The 17,676-nt window shown below is 37.3% G+C and overlaps 1 protein-coding gene across 3 annotated transcripts in view; it reads right to left on the reverse strand.

The window, feature by feature from the left end:
• The window catches only part of LOC107082476 (SLIT-ROBO Rho GTPase-activating protein 1-like), a 113,163-nt gene that overhangs the window by 11,770 nt on the left and 83,717 nt on the right, over nt 1-17,676 (reverse strand). For all 3 annotated transcript variants that reach the window (XM_015371169.1, XM_015371170.1, XM_015371171.1), the window contains exons 13-19: nt 17,493-17,553; nt 16,699-16,776; nt 15,165-15,299; nt 11,020-11,125; nt 10,658-10,882; nt 6,858-6,937; nt 1,448-1,628 (exon numbers count right to left, since the gene is read on the reverse strand). In XM_015371169.1, coding sequence (XP_015226655.1) covers nt 1,448-1,628; nt 6,858-6,937; nt 10,658-10,882; nt 11,020-11,125; nt 15,165-15,299; nt 16,699-16,776; nt 17,493-17,553 — 866 coding nt within the window. The remainder of the gene's footprint in view (nt 1-1,447; nt 1,629-6,857; nt 6,938-10,657; nt 10,883-11,019; nt 11,126-15,164; nt 15,300-16,698; nt 16,777-17,492; nt 17,554-17,676) is intronic.

Here is a 17,676-nt window from a genome sequence, read left to right on the forward strand (position 1 = left end):
GAGTTTTCTAATGATACTGTCACCTGTGGCCAAAACGCAGAACTGCAGCAGACTTTGGCTCGTTGTTGTACCTCGCACTCATACTTGACAAGGTTTTTTTTTTAATTTTTTTACTTCGTTCACCTAACATGGAGTCGTCATTGGTGTCTGAGTTGAGCTGGATGTGGGTGGTTGAGTATCCATAACATCCATCTAGAATATAATGCTTCGATTGTTTGCTAGATTGGACCCATTTAATAATAATAGTAATAATTGCATTTTTTGATCTCACGTTGGAGAAATTTACCTCTGCAATTAACCATCTTCTGGGGAGTAGTGGGCTGCCATAGTGGGGCGCCCGGGGAGCAACTGGGGGTTAAGGGTCTTTGCTCAGGGAGCCAGAGTGACAGTCTGTGGGAGTGGGGCTCGAACTTAGAACCTCAGGATTCCAACCTCAGTGCTGAACTACTGAGGTGTGAGTCTGCTCTTTTAGTCATAAAGGGTCAAACAAAAAGGCTATTATAAAGCTGTTTTTCAGTTAAAAACTTACAAAATGTTTCTCTTAACATTTTCTCATATTTCTTTATATTTCTTTATTTCTCTTCTTATTCATCCACTAACTTTTAGTATAAAAGCTAAGCACTGGTTTATGCCCTGGAGTTCAACCCTCTGACTGCCTTCATTGAGTAGTTTGTTTTGTGTGTGACATATGTTCAACTAAGTGCTAAAATGATAGCATTATGCAGTTATTGCATATTTGCCAGATGAAAATCAAAGATGTAAATCCATTTCACCAAATTGTGAAGGTAAACTGTTGGACTGCATCCAATTACTGTGGTAGCCATTGCAAAGTTGTTTTCATATTCCAGAGACTAGTTAGGGAAAATGTGAATTTTCAGACAGGGTGGATTAGCCTCCTGGAAGTCAGCAGAAGATGGATACAATTGATTATTTTCCACTTTGTTCTTGTCCATTTTAATTAACCTTTGTTAATTGTGGACTCAGTTTTTCTTTTCTCAGCCAATAGGCCTGGCACTGAGGTGTGGTCTTTTGCTGCTGCAGCCAATCCGCCTCACCTTTTCAACCGTTAAACACTGTCGAATAACATTCCAAATATTTTAGTTGTAAGAAGTGGTCATTTTAAACATTGTTTCCTTTCTTCCTTCTCAAACTAAGAGATTGAACACAGCCCTCTGACATAAGGGGAGCCGTTTCTATAACACAGCTGCTTCACTATTTTCTCTTTATGAACCACTCACTTTAGACCTGATAAATGGTTTAATGTGAAAATCCAATTAGATCAACAATTTCTGACATGCGCCTCAACAACCGTACCACAGTCAAAATCACTCGAATCCCGTTTCTTCCAACAAGCTGCCTACCCCAAGTCTTGGAGAGGAAATGCATCAAGTGGCTGTCAAGTGCAATCCCCCAAATTAAGTTTGACCTAAGGACACTTGTCACTTACATATCCTGGACCACGATATACTGGTGTGGAACCAGGCCGTCGATGCCGTTGTGCCGTCCCTCCCACCAATCTTCAGATGCTCGCTGATAAAGCAGCAGAGAGGCTCCCTTCTTGAAGGACAGCTCTCGAGAGGAGCGCCCAACATAGTCGAACTTGGCAATGGCTTCAATAGGCTCGCCCTCTGTCAAAAGAGAGAGGATTAAACAGGTCAGGTACGTCAAACATGGCGTACAACAATGAAAGATGGAAGATCGCCACAACCGTCAGCGATTGCGGTGACTGATACAAAACTTACAGTGCATTGGTTTCAATGCTAACACACACAGTAGTTTCAGTACACGGTGTTTCAGTGCGCTAATCTGGTTGGTTATTTTAGTTGTAGTCAATATTAACTGGGCCGCACTGGGCCACAACAACAAAAGACCCTGAGGTGCTTTAGCAGGGTATTTATAGAAAGTTTTGTGGGAGGATCTATATGACTCAGGGGCATGTCAGTCAGTACAGATCAGTGCACAAGGATTGATAACTTCTTATTTACTGCAGATGAAGCATAAAATAAAACTCTTTCTGGACAACACTCTTTAAATGTTTTCCTTGACTTTACCTGCATGGTCTGATGTTAAGCTCTTATGTTAGTATCTTCAGTCGCATTTTGTATTCTAAGTACCCTCCTCAGAGCCCCTATGCAAGCACTCCGGCAACACATATCTAAAAATAGCAGCTTTATTTCTCCTGCACTCCTACCTCTGCTCTCCATGCACCACTCTTTCTCACTTCATGTCAGACAGGGGGTCCCTGAAAGGAAAAAGCTTCAATCTAACACATATCCCACCTATATTCATATTATATAATCTCATTTTAACGGCAGGACAGGAACTTCCACGTTAGGTTTCAGGTAAGGCAATAAATAAAATATGTTATGGTTTTTATTAGATGAGTTAAAGATAAACTTCCAAAAATGTTTTAGCACAACTAGAGCGCCAGTACTGACAGGGGTGACATGACTTGGCTCCAGTAAGAGAACAAGACAACTAAAAATTTATTGTCTGAATTAATTGGGTTTTACCACAGCGGGCGAAGCTGTTAATAAAGCTGACAGCAGGCGGCATGATCCACAAAGAGGACTTCCCCTCACCCTTCAGCACACACATCCATCCTACTCATGCACAAATGTTATTGCAAGATTTTTGAGCTGCAGTGTTGTGGCTAAAGCTCAAAGTGGAAAGCTACAAACTAAATTCTCATTGTGGTTTAAGGGCCCTCTGGGTCATATCTAATTGTATATTACTGAATGATACTAAAACGGAAGGTAGATCTCACATAAACTCCACACACTTGAAAGCAAAGGCTGTTGACTGTGAAAGTTGAAGGCCTGTGTTGTAAGAGATACGAACTGTCAGACGTCTTCCACAAGCCAGTGGAGCGCTGTCTCTTTGTCTTGCTCTGCCGCATTGTTGATGTAATAAAAAGGGGGCAGAAGCTTTGAGATGTGCTTCTGGTCAGAGCAAGAAAAGAAGGTAGAAATATATTTATTCTGCATTAGGCGCTTTTTTCCTGAACTTCTGACTACACCAGAGACAGACCAGAGCAGGGAGGCCAGTAACTTAAACATGATTCTTCATAAAAGTAAAGACCCAGTCTGTTCAGGAACATAAATTTTACTTAAACACATGCAATCCAATCTGGACTGCAAGCACATGGGGGCATCAGACAACGAGGACATCCTGATGTATTCCTGCAAAGCGATAGATAATCAATGTGCCAGTTAGTTCATCCCTGACCTTGCCGTGATTTTTACCAGCAAACAGCACATCGATGAAATGACGCTGCACCAAAGCTGTTATTGGGAAGAAAAATTCCCTCACTGCAAACCAGGTAAAGTATACACATATCATATAAGGTTTATTTATTTTTTTTTTAAGGGCCAATGTTCATTTGGATTCTCATTCCTCTCATCATCAGCGTGATAGCCTCAGCATCAAATGCTCAGTTTGGATAGGTAGCAACACACAGTGGCCAGAAAATTTCAGCTAAAAAAAGTCATACATAGATAATGTTGTATGCATCAACTGAGGGGGGAAAAGGTTAAAGTTTTATGAGCTGCAACATTTATTTATATCTATATCATCATTTCCTCCCAGCTGCTTTTAGACCTTATAATCTCCCAACAGTGTGTGTAACCATGCAATTAGTTGCACTTTTCATTTTTATCTGATCAAAAACTGTTTTTTTTTAAGCATGGTCAGTTGCACTCTTTCTAATCAGCTCAATGTGTTTTTTCTTACCTAATTGCTTCCATCTGTCAAGATGTTAGACTGTTTTGTTCTACCATCAGGCATATTGTAGTCTCCCTATTTATTTGAGAACTAGATGCCATTAGTATGATTTTCTTTTTAACTTGAGCATTTTTCAGTTAAATTTAAACATCTTGTTTTCACTACTAACCTCATCGCTCAGACCATGGTCAACGCAGCTGCAGTTGACTAAGTTTTGTTTGTCTTTGGTGTGCCACCTTTTATAGCCACTCCTTATAAAACCCTCTGCATTAAAACCTCCATTATATATATATCCTCCTATTTGTTTGCATAGTTTTGATCTCAAAGAGGTAATGAAACACTTTAGACTTTTAAATGCAAAGCATGTACAGTTATTTAAGAAACACCTTTAACAGAAAATAACATAAATTTAATCTAAAGTCTAAATTATGATTAGAAAACTGCAAATTGTTCAGAACTACTTCAGCATTTGAACTCAAACTCTTTTTGATTCTCAAAATAGCTATATATTAAAGATGTGAAATATTAGTATACGGTACTCTTTATATATTATTGTTATACTATTTTTAGTGCTGCCATAAGAAAATCTGTATTTATTATTAATATAAAGGCTTTAAATTCAATTAAAGAAAAGGATACCTTAGGGAGAAGAAAATAATGTCATGTCAGAGTTTTTTCCTTGGACAACTGTAAATCTAATTATAGCAAAAAGCATTATCCACTCTACTCTCCTCTGCCTCCATCTTTGGAACTGCTATCTAGAGGGATATTTGGGGGCTACATGGTGGTGCATTGTTGTTGCAGGGAAAAGGTGGAGTCCCCAGCATTGGGATTGCCTGCATGGAGTTTCATGGGTTCCTTCATGGGCTCTCCTGCGTTCTCCCAAAGTTCAAATACTGTACTGACTGTTGGGTTAATTCGTAACGCTAAAGTAAAGTGAATCTCTTGTGTTTTCCTGAGATGGAATGGCGACATGTTCAGGTTGTACCCATTCTTTGGAACATAATTGTTCCATGATTCTGAAGAGGAAGACATCAGAATATTCTGCAGGATGTCCAGCTTGACAGCATCAAGTTACAGCAGTGGGCATCAGAAGCTTTCATACATGTCCTGCTGCCATAAAGACAAATTAATATATTCTGAATTTGTGCATATTAATGCATAATAAATGTCTTTGTGTTACTTGAGGAGTTATTCTGGTATATTTCTACTATAATATAAATGATATATGTCAGGCTGCACAATATGATGAAAACATGTAATTCCATACTGTATGACAATTTCTAAAAGACTCTTTATGAGCTTTAGTATTAGAAAATACATCAGGTGAGCCAGTCACTGAGGGCAGATCAGATAGAACACTGGATTGCAGAATTTGAAATAAATAAAATATTCTTACAGTTTGCATCAAAGAGTCCTTTGCGGTCGCGATACCAGAAACATTTATATAGTTGATGATGAGTGTGACTCAACATATTTTGCAACTTTTCCCCAGTTAAGGCTTAAATCCTTCAATAAAAAAAACTGCTTTATGAAATATTAGAAACAGATAATTTTCCTCATTTTTAAAAGCAATCCTATCAACTGTTATCCTCAAAATTTCATGGAGGAAAAGTCTAAAGGATTCAGTCAGTGCTGCGTCTGACAGATTTAATAAGATTTGTTTATAAAAAAAATAGGGTGCCTTTTGATAATTAAAGAGGCATTACAGAGTTTTTTCACCTTAGGGGAGTCGCCATTGGTGTCTGAGTTGAGCTGGAAGCCGGTCCCTTCTGAGTATCAACAAAATCCTTCTTTAATTCAAAGCTTCGATCATTTGCTACTGTAGGTTGCACCTATTGACGCGCTTGACATCACATCTGCCAAAAATCACAGGACCTTCCAACCTGAAGTCAATTCAAGAAAACAGGCTACAGGCTTATAGATGTCAGTCTGGTAATCAAATCATGTTTTAATCATAAGGGGTCGAATAAAAAAGGCTTTTTTAAAGATATTTTTCAGTAAAATCTTACATAATGTCTTTTTAAGTACAGAAAGTCTGTTTTCTGACGATTCCATTTCCATGCTCATAAGAATAAATCAACTTTAGCAACAACTTAGGGCCCCATTGGTGAAAAGGGCTCTTATCACCAATGAACATCACTATAAATAATGAAGTTCAGACTCTGTTGTAGACTTAAAACATAAGTTTAAATTCTTCCTTCCTCAGATTAATGGTATCCACCATGTGCAACCTTACAGGATATGACATTTTTTTCTGCAATCTGCTCTAATTTCCCCTTTTTTTTCTTGCTGTAGCCGTTTAAGTGCATTTTCTGCTCCTTTGCTTCCAGTTTTTTAATACTCAATGAAAGCAAAGATATGAAGTCAGAGCCCTGCACCAAAAATATTTTGTATATTTCTTGTGCAAAAAAAGTTATTCTTTCATTTAGACGACCATTGGTGTTGAATTACACTCTTCTGTATTTAAACATTTAATTTCAATTTTTTTCAAAATAGGGTTATCAGCTTCATTGTATAAACTATAAAACACTTCATAAAGACTGCATCTTCACCATTATATTCCACTCACAGGTTTTAGACTTAACAGGCTGTCTATTTATTAAGATAATATAAAAGCTCAGCATTTTGAATTAAAAGTTTCGTGTTAATTAATTATCTCCAAGACATGTGAAGAAAATCTAACAAACAAAACATAATTCTTGAAAACAAGACCTTTAAGAGACATCAAAAGGTCTATAGGCTACAGACCAATGTGAGCTTAGGAATATGGAGATGTTTTGTGTTCAATATGGAGAAGCAGTCCATTACAATATGAATATTTGTCCATCATCTGAGACCAGGACTCTGGCCATTAGAGGTTAATGAATTTAACAGCCCTGAAATGGAGGATTAACCATCCAGAGCTCACGTCTTATTGAGTCTATTCATGAAAACACCCAAACAGGAAGGAAAACCTGAGATTGGGATAAGGGATACAAACTTGCAGCACACAGAATCATACTATTTTAAAGTAAATAATGCTCAACTTGGGGTTTAAAAAAAGACAAACTGAAGTGACATATGAGTTAGATATTAAAATTACTGATCGTGACTTGGCGTAGGCACAAATGTATGATTTTTTAGCCACCCACCATCCTCGCTGGTGTGCGTCTCGGCCCCTCCCTCATTGTCCACCTCTTCCAGCGCCCCATGCTCGCTGTAAGGACTTTCACTGTGGAAAAAAAGAAACACACATCAAGAACAAAATCAGTTCCAAAAAAGTTTTTGTGTAGAATCGTAGAGTTTTACGATTCTATTTCTCCTGAGAAATGATGAAGAGATAAAGTTTTCCTCTAAAAGGTTTGGAAGTGTGAATGAAATATAGAGGCAGTTAAAAAAAAAACGACTGTCGTTATTACTTTATTTGAAAGTCTCGCAATCACCATCCATTCTTGGCCCTCGTTTTCTAAAAGCTCTTCCTCTGGCATCTGCCTGTGAGAGCTGGCAGTAAGGCCATACGCCCCTCTCCACAGACTACCACTGCCAGGAACTGAGTGTCCCTGCAAGAAAGAGCAGTGAAGCTGCCAAGACAACAAATCTCCAAAGGGCTTGGTAGGCACTACCGGGGGACACGGCTGTTCTTGGATGGGTGATTAGTTCTAGTCAGGGATAAATCGCTGTCAGCCTCAACAGAGGCTGATAAAGACAGGAAGAAACCAGAGATAAGCCCTGCTTACAGATGTGGGACTGGCAAGGAGCCCCGAGAGTGACCCGTCTGACTGCAGTTTGGATTAATCATTGCTGCTTTTCCCCAAAGGCAATTTAAGTGATTGTTTCAGTCTGCCTCATCTATAAAAAAAAATCTATAGAGAGTCAGCACCGATACATGCTCTGTCTCATCATGTTCTACAACCACAGCTGCCTAATTGGTGTGTAAAATCACACTTATGAACCACACAGAAGGCTTCAGTAGTGAGAGCATACCTACATGTTTAGTCAGACCTCTATGAAAGAGTGTTGGCTGTAGGCCTGTGGTGCATTAACAAAAAAAAAAACAAAGCAGAGATGAGAAAACCACCACCACCTGTCAGACTTCTAACCTCCATCGCATTTGGGAATTCTTTGCAGCTGCATGCAGTGACTTCATTGGGATTTTTTGCACCTTTGGCTTTAATAATAGGTAAGCTATGGGATGAGCCACAGAGGGCTGCAACAGGACATCCTGGTAGTTACACTTTACTGTACGTTCAATAATAAAGACCAAAAATCATATTTGCTGTTACACTAAACTTTTCAAAAGTGTTCATATCCCTCAAACTTCTCCGCATGTTGTTTGTGAGACTAAAAGAAAGCAGTACATATTTGTCACACAAGCAACAGGATGTATGATTTTAATAGAATGGAGTTTATTTTTATTTAACCCTGTTGGGTCAACAGTTCCCTAAAGCCACATTTTGATACAATTACAGCTGCAAGTTATTTAGTGTGTTTCTTTGCTCTGTAAATACGGAGATAGAAAAATCATCCCTTTCTTTAATGAACAAGAGCTCGAGCTCATTCAGATTGGATGGAGGGAGACTGGAAAGAACACTTTAATTCCTGCTGTAGTTTGACCAGGTGTCCGCAACCTGCAGCTCTGGAGTGCAAGTGGATCTTTGGACCCTCTACTATGACTTTAATAGTGGCTAAAAGTGATAAATAAGCTAACTAGTGTTTTATGTTTTAAATGTTTTAAATACAGCATAACAACGACTACCGGTCTTACAAGCTTTAACACGTTTCTTAATTAATATTCAAATTTATTTTTACCAATAGAATGGCTTTAAGGGAAATAGAAATATGATTTTTCTGGTCATTATGTTTGAAATGACATATTTTTTTTAAATTTGTTTCCTTATTTTTTTCCACATTAAATAACACCATATAGAAGAAACCCCACACTTCTTTTTGATGTCTCATAATTAAATGTTTTACCTTGTTTTAAAACCTGAAAGTAAAAAAAAAGCTATTGCTTGTTTAAAATGGCAAGAGATTTTTTACAGAAGATACAAAAAAAATCTAAATAATATTTGCAGCGCTGAACAACTTTTATTTAGCTAGAATCTGGGCGAAATGGCTATAGAAGATCAGATGATGTAACTACTATGCTGCTGAACGTACTTTTAAAACCTTATTTTCTGGGCTATAGAGCGGTCCTAGGGTGGCCATATGTCCGGCTTTGGGTCCGGATTTTCATTGCAACGTTAGGGGTCCGGCACAGCATCCAGTCAAACGCCTATTTGTCGTCCTTTATGAGGCATGGGGCTTGTAGAGCAAGTTTTTTTTCCCATTTTTGCTGAGCTGCATCCAAATATCCAATCATAGAATGTAAAAAAAAATGCATCGACTGTCTGGTCTAACCGATGATTGTCTAAGAGTGGTGCTGCATCAAATAAATATCCACTTTTCATTGGTTAAAAAAGTAAAAAGGGATCAGAGTACTGTTAAGATATACATTGACAGAAAGTTAGCATCATGCCAAAACGCGAGACATCGTTAAACTCTGAAAGGACAAAAGAGCATTTATTAGAGAGAATTTAAAGCGAAAAGTAGTCAAGACTCAGTCCTTTGCACACTTTGTCAATGTGGTGTTGATGTAAACAGTCAAGAGAAAGCCTCAAAGGAACGGCATGCAAGGACGGCTTAACATAAAAGTAATAAATGTGCGGCAGGTACCTCATCAGTGAGGGTTTTTTTTAAATCAAGTTTCGCCCCTTGATGCTAAAATAACTTCTGTAGAGCTGTACAAGGTGTACCATACTGTAAAAGATCACCAGTCCTACAGAAGTGTAGACAGTGGCATGGAAGTGAACTGGGAGATTTTTCCGTGACTCGCCCAAAGCTAAAGGGATGACCATAAAAACAGGTCTGCTGCACACACAAGACACTGAAGACAAGTTCCCAAAAGACCGAAGCACTGAAAAAAGCTATACTTTTTGAGCAGTTTAATGTGCGTGTTTTGTTTTTTTTTCCAATTTCTTTTGTTGTTTAAGAAAAAAAATAGTTTTTTTAACGATTAAGTCCACACATCTATATGCTCTGGATATAGCTTAGTGACTGAAGAAAACGTTTATTTTATCTTAAATGAAAAATGTTTATATATTTTTTACAATCTTGTAATAATTACTGCTCTAAGTTGGTCGCTCTGTCAGTTAAAGGCATGTTTTACAGTCTCTATACTCCATTTAACAATTAATCGATTACTAAATTAGTTGATTATTATTTCAATAATCGATTAATCACAATTAATATAATTAATTATTTCAGCCCTACTGGGAACTAATGCTTTTTTTTTTACTTTTCATTAATATTTCCTAAAATAATATTTCCTCGCAGCTACAGAAGCATCCTCTTCAAGCCCCTAAAAATTGTAATATAAATGATTTTTATGTACACCCAAGTAATATATTGATATGCTGCATAATGTCCTCTTTTTTCGATGCTATAGAAATGACCTCCCTAAGCACACCTCACTATTAGCTGCACCCGCTTCATTTATTTTTTTAAACCTGGAAATGTAGATATATAAGCTGCACCTAGCTATAAGCCAATGATATTTACTGAACTGTCTCAGTATACAGTATTGAGGCCTTCACAAAACAACTATATCTATACTGAGATTAAAAAACATTAAAAGTGGACTCGAGGCTTATTAAATTACTTTTTAATGCAGGTGGTTGTATTGGAATTTATTTGGGGATAGAATTAAAATAGGTAAATAAAAATGCACTACACACCTTTTAGCTTTAATGTGGTAAGAAGATGTGCACAGAACATGCAACTTTTCTTCTAGTTCAAAGACAACCCAGGTAAAACACAGAAGTTTTGTGGTTTTAATTTGACCACATGTGAAACATTTTCAGGGGTGTTAATAATTTAGCAAAACATCATAGGAAGTTCCTGTGTTCCCTACCAGTAGTCGCCTCCAGCCATGCACTTCTCGTAGATGGGTCCCTCCAGCTCCTTGGCATCAGGAAAGATGGTCTCATGGTGGATAATGATGGTCTTGATTATCTCATTCACGTGAGCCTGGCAGGAGACCTGGTCTTGGCTGTCTGGTGTGGGCATGAGTGTGGGGCCGAAACATATGGCCAAGTTGTACGGGTCCATCATGTTTTCATCACTGTACTGTGACAGACTGGAATGAGACAGAAGGAATTAAAGAGATTATTTGAAGAATTTCCTCTAGCACAACTTGAAAGAAACCTTAATGAGCAGGGAAAAGCACATAAGCTTGGAGGTTTAGGATTAATTGAAACAAGTCTGTAGACTTACTGATTGAGGAAGGCAAAGAGGTAACGCATTACAATGAGGACTGATCTGGGAATGGTTAGAAGGATCTTTCGGATGTACAGCGCTCTCTCATACAAGTTTTCTATTCCTAAAAGAGAAAAAAGAGACACATAAAATGAAATAACAACATTGTGTCGGTCATCGGAGTGAACCTTCTGGGCTTTTTACTCTGTACACTCCTTTCCATGTCTAACTTTGAGTTCAATAAACAGTATGATGTTCCTTTTGGGCCTATTTTATTGTCTTTCTTCAGAAAAGACCAAAACCTACTTTGGAAACCTTTATACAAGGTTGAAGATGGCTCAAAGGTCAAAGATCGGGAGGTTTATTGTATTTTCTCACATATAAATAACTCAAGTCAAAACAAGCCTTGTCTACTTCTCTGGTTTGTTTTTCTCACACTGTTGTGGTACCTTGTGTATTTATATTTAGATTTTTTAGAATAGATGAGAAAGTCTCTGTTTACCTCTGACTTAATTTCAGTTCAGCTATTTGAAACAATAATATTAATCCCAAATGAGACAATATAAAATTCTCATTTAATCTATCAAAAAACTATTTCCTTTATTTTAAGCTCAAAGTTAATATACGTAAATCCCAGAATTATTAACAATTAAAATAACAAAATCACATTTTATTTAATTTTCTAAATCCACATTTTATTTCATCATTCAAATTGATTATTTATGTATATTTCTTAAAGTATAGAGGACAATCAGTTATTTCCACGTGGATCATCTAAATAAGTGGCCCTTCTAACTGTCAATCATTCTGGTGATATGTTTATATAAGGCCGCCCTACCTGCTTGTCCTGTTAGCTATCTTTTTCTGTGCATGCGCACTTTCAAGCGTATATATGTACAGTCATCGAAGCTCACCTTTCACACAGCTGTTCTTTGAAAATGGCCGAGGGTTGTAAGAGGAAAAGAGTCTACAAATTGAATGAGAAGAAAGGCCTCAGAAGAGGCCGATATATCCCAGAATGCTTTGCGCTTGTTCTCCTCGCAAAGCATTATGGGATTTGCTGTCAGACCGGTACACTGTCGCCATAGGCTGTCACTACCGACAACGGCGACTAATAATAAAGATGGCACAGGCACCATGCAGTGAAGGAGGAGTTACGTGGGCAATGGGGAGCGATAAGTAGTGATCATCTGTCCTAACGGTCAGTTAACTGAGTTGGCTATAAAGTCCCCTATATAGTCCCCGCTCTATAAAGTGATAGAGGGACTTACAGGTTAGGGCGGACGTTCGGACACAATAAATTTGTATGAGCTATGAGAACAGCTACTTTTAAACAGAGTGTGCACGAGGAGAAATGGGTTTGTGCATGCTCTCGCATTCGTGGAGAGGGCGGGTGTTTTAAAAAATTTGTGAAAATCCTCCCCAATACCTTTGAATGATAGAGGCATTGGTTTACTGTGTATAACCTATGTTAGAATTTTTATTAGCCCAAAAAACTAATTTTATTTTTTAAAAGTACTCTGATTCCTGTGAAAGTAAGTGCAATTAATTAACCGCCTTGATTGATTACATCCCATCTTTTAACAGTTACTCTTATAAGATGAGCTTAGGACTTATTTTTTGCAGCACCGCTGAGGAAGAAGGAGTGTAGAAGTACCCTGGGAACTAAATAAACCTATAATCCTGTGAAATGTCATGTGTATGTGTGTGGGTTCTTCCATCCACATCTGTATACCTGAAATGTGGCACGCCTGTATTAGTTACATTCATCTTTAACTCCAACCAGAGAAAGAAAGGAGTGAATGAAGTTTAGACTATCTACTGAGGACAGCAGGGATAAGAAGCAGTATCTTCTGCTCCATGTGAAAACACCAACTCTCAGAAATAATTCAGAACTGAGGAAAAACACGCAAAAAGAGGAAGAACTCTGCAGTAAACTTCACAAACGTGCCTTCAGATAAAGACCAAACACAAACTTCTTCTGCACTTCTGAGACATGCGGGGGGGGGGGGGAAGCAGGCACTTGTGTCTTCCATCGCCGCATCATTTGTTCCACCTGAAGCAGCCTGTGCGTTGTACTCTGAGAGGCTGAGGCTGTGCTAAAAATAACCCCGTCATCCTCTAGCCCCTCTGCTTCATCTGGGATTTGGGCTTCTGGAATACTTGTGATGCGTTTCACTTCTCATGAATACCTAACTAGGACTCTCTATGTGGTTTTTCAAACGTCAGACTCTAATATTTAGTCGCCTACTTTGATGTAGGCTTCGTCATCACAACAAATAAGAAGCTTGGCTTCAAGTTTTTTTGTCTTGTCTGAGTTTCTCTAAAATGTTGTTTTAATACATTTAATAGTCTTCTGCACCTGCAGTTCTAACTTTCATCACTGGAATGTAAACAGGGATTCCCCAATCAATCATCCAGCAACTACATAATGAGAGAACCAGGGAAATATTCAAAGCCTCTTTATCCTCATTAAACACCACAACACGCAAAAGATTTAAAAGCTTGAAAAGTCAAAGCTCACATGATTGTTCCTCAACACAATCAACCGCAAGGCAGAGGCAAAAAGCATGAAGACATGACTTTGTGGGAATTTAATTATTCTCTACAAGAATGAAAGATCCCACATATAAAGCCTTCCCTCATGTGTTTCCTCAAACTGCTGATGAGGCAATTTCTATGTGGTAACTGCTATCATGTAAGAATAGGTTTTTATAAACATGATGTTTTTAAAAAAAACACAGAAAAATAAATCAATTCCTGTTATTTCCTCGGGCCACCCCTTGCCCACCTGTTTCTGGATAAATAATGATGCAAGCTCACTTACAGGATAGGAAACTTCAGCTGTTTAATAAAACATTTATTGCAGCCCTATACAAGGATGATGTAACTAAAAAACACAATACTCTGAAGATCATAGCATTGTGTTATGAATTATGTTGTCAAGCTACAAGTGAAAGATAACCAACCGAAAGACAATTGCTTGGCGAATTCACCAGGTAGTACAAGCTTCTTATCTATGCAGACTACGGTGCTGCTATAGTTATAGTAAGATAATTGCTCCATACTTCATATTATCCATCATGCACGACGTATAATAATCTGCAAAACAAGTTCTTGAATTGCCGTACTTTCCGGACTATAAGCCGCTACTGTTTTCCCACGCTTTGAACGATGCAGCTTATAAGAACGCCCTATAAGGAGAAGTGGCTTTTCTGTGGATTTTGCCTAAACACTAGAGGGAAAAGTCAAAGTTGGAAATGAAAGAATAAGGGGCTATGTGTGAGGCTCCCCCTACAGGTTTGGTGGGAGACAGTTCAGTAGATATCAGCAGCTTATAGCCCAGTGCGGCTTATTTATGTACGTTTCCAGTTTTTTTTTTTTTTAAACTTAGTGTGCACTGAGGAAGAGTTTTTTGTTTTGAACTCTTCAATTAACTTTTGTATTGAAATCAAATAAATAAATGTGATATGAAACAGTTTTAGTTAAAGGTATGGTAAAGCTCATGGTTCATATACAGAAGCTTTAGTCCTCAACAGTGCATTCCCAGGTCTTAATCAAAACCAGTGCCAAATGCTGACAAGCCTTCCTTCTATCTCTACACCCGTTCTTGTCCATCTACTTTTAAATAAAGGCCACAAGTGCCATAAAAAAATTATTTAAACTATTATATTACTTCATATAGAAATATTTTTCCTTACTCCTTAGTGAATCTAATCAGGCCTAGGTAAAAAAAGAAATTCTTATGGTAATTTCAAATCATGTAAAATGTGATAGGAGGTAGAACTACTTTTAAGTTTAGAGGCTGCTTTTCCACACAGGGAAACACTGATCTGGATGTCTTTGCTTCCTTAAATAAAAAGATTATTTTGAAATATAGTTTTTTTTTTTTTTTGTAAATCAAATAGTTTTAGATGATTCGACACATTTAAGCGTGAGAAAAAAAGGAAAAGTAATCTCTATGTGGATAAAAGCTTTTTCACAGTACTGTGAGTTTTTGGCACATTTTAATAGAGGGTTGAACCTTTTTAGTCTGACATTAAAAAAACTCAGAGAAACTTCTATTGGGAGTGGTGAAAAAGTGAAAAGCTTTCAATTTTTAAATGGTATCTTAGTAAAAAAAAACTGTAGAAAGATCAAGAAGATGCAGTATGTGTACTTACTAATGCAAGACAGCAGCTCGTTGAATCTCTCTTTGGGGAAAAGAGGATTCTCCAGACCACGGAAGTAGAGTTTGAGGACCCCAGCTACCGAATTGATGTCATGATTATCCTCATCATCTATGAGAGGATCGTTCCCTAAAACACAACAACAACAAAAAAAGACCTCAGTAGGCAGCGGTGACAATATTAGTTTGTACAATCAGGACTGTTTTAATGCTATATTTAGTGGCTGGAATGTTTCAAGTTATAAATTCCGCCTCTGAATTTAATAATGTAATCAGAGGGTTGGATTCCATCAGCAGTTGATTGATAAGCCTGACACAGAAGGTTAGAAGCATAATAATAACAGATGAAAGACAGAGAGTTGGAAAAATGCTGATTTACTACATGTTGTACTGTTTGTGTCATAGAGAATAGGACTGGGTAAAAAAAACGATTTAATCAATTTTGAATCTAATACTTTAGATTTTTGAAAAAATCGATGTCTAGGGAACAAGATCAATTCGTTTTTCTAGTGACATACGTGACGTTCACATTCAAATGAGCAGGAAAGATGAACTCAAGATTACTTCAAGCCAGACAGCTGCAAATATACCCAATAGGTTGACTGGAGACATTAAAAAAGGGGGCTGACCAGAAAACACCGTGTAGTTGCTACAGACAACGCTGCAAATATGGTTTGTGCAGTGGAGATAATGCAGCTCATGCATGTCTGCTGTGTCCCTGCTGTGTCACGTCTGCTTGCTCAAGTGAGGCTTCACTTTTTCACTTTTCACAAATAAGTTTGCACTTTTGAGACAGTTTTGTTCACATCTCAAGTTTAAACTGTCTAATGTTACAAGAAAAAATAAAATACATGAGTATTTTAAAACACATTTGAACAACTTTCATTATTGTAAAAACAGATCGAATCGAAATTAATTGATTTAGAACTGTATTAATCAAAATCGAATCGATTCAGGACTTTGGCGAAAATACCCGGCCCTAATAGAGAACACAGCTGCTTCATTTCCTAATAACCATTTGGTGCCACAGAGTAAATAGACTAAACTATTTATTCTGTTGGACTATTTTTCGTTAAATGTTCTAAAATCATCAGGAAGATCTGAGCTTTCCCATTTAGAGAACTCAGTATACAATATATCTAAGGAAAAGGGACAAAATCAGGGCTGAAACAATTGGATTATTCATGATTAATTTATCAATAATTTAGCAATCGATTAATCGTTTACTTGAATATAGAGACTGTAAAACATGCCATTAGCAAACAAAGCATCCCACTTAGAACAGTAATTATACCAAGATAGTAAAAAAAAATAAATAAACATTTTGTATCCTAGATAAAAAAAAAAAAAAAAAACTTTTTGTCTGTCAACATTTTAGCCTGATTTAATTTCAAAGAAAGTCTTCTTTAAGGAACCCTTGGTTATCCGATTATTAATCGAAAAAACAATTGAGATCAATCGATTTGCAAAATAATTGTTAGTTGCAGCCCAACATAAAATGGAATAATTGTGTCACAGAAATAAATCACCTCTTTCAAAAGAGTTTTTGATGTCATTAACCTCCAGTTGAGATCCAGATACTCGAAAGATTCCTTGATGCTGGAGTCCTGTTGAAGCAAATTTAAAAGAAACAAGGCAGGTTAGAATAGACCTTAGTTTTAAAAAGTCCAATTTAATTAACATAAAACACACACAAACTCCTCGATCAACCGAAATGGCTTTCTCAGCTGGGCGTAAAAAGGTACATCCTCCTATCTAAGCCCCTTCACTTTGCTAATTAAAGACAGTAATGACTCAGGGAGTCGGCAATCATGTTTTCCTGAAGTGTCTTCCAGCTGGGATTACATTTTAATGAGGGGAGAGGTCAAGAGTCGGGAGAAAGCAAAATTAGTTTGCCATTTGCCTCCTTTCAAATTGTTCTCTGAACCTTCTCACAACACAGACACATCTTGGTCTTTACTTCCAAAGTTTGGCGGTCTTTACTAATCTTAATTAAAAGACAAACTTTTAAATCAGCCTCTTCTTCAAAGCTGCTCCATGCTGTTAGATTCACAGCATACTTGGAAGCCACAGTGGGAAAAGTCTAACCTGCAGGAAACAGGACTGAATCTATATTTTCCCATAACAACGACTTAAAGTGAAACAAGCTCACTTTTAAAAAGTTACAACAAATAAAAAAATCCTAACTATTAACATCTGCTGGAGTCTTTACTGTCACTTAACGCTATAATTATAGGAACAGTTTGGCTCTGAGAGTTATTTATTAAGACACAATAATCAGAAAAATCTGATTATAGCTACTTAGCTGGACTGAATGACTCACCATATAGATTTATGTAGCGAATGCAACTTTCCACCACTCTGGGGATGGCTTGTCCAGAGTCCTTAGGGGGAAGAATAAACAAATCCACAATATTTTACTTTAAAAAAAAAATAGATTCATGTTGTTTCAGTCACATCAATGCATGTTGGAAATGCACCAATAACTAACATTAATACAAATATAA

This window comes from Cyprinodon variegatus, unplaced genomic scaffold, assembly GCF_000732505.1.
Source record: "Cyprinodon variegatus isolate N-32 unplaced genomic scaffold, C_variegatus-1.0 Scaffold54, whole genome shotgun sequence".
NCBI classification, from domain to species: domain Eukaryota; kingdom Metazoa; phylum Chordata; class Actinopteri; order Cyprinodontiformes; family Cyprinodontidae; genus Cyprinodon; species Cyprinodon variegatus.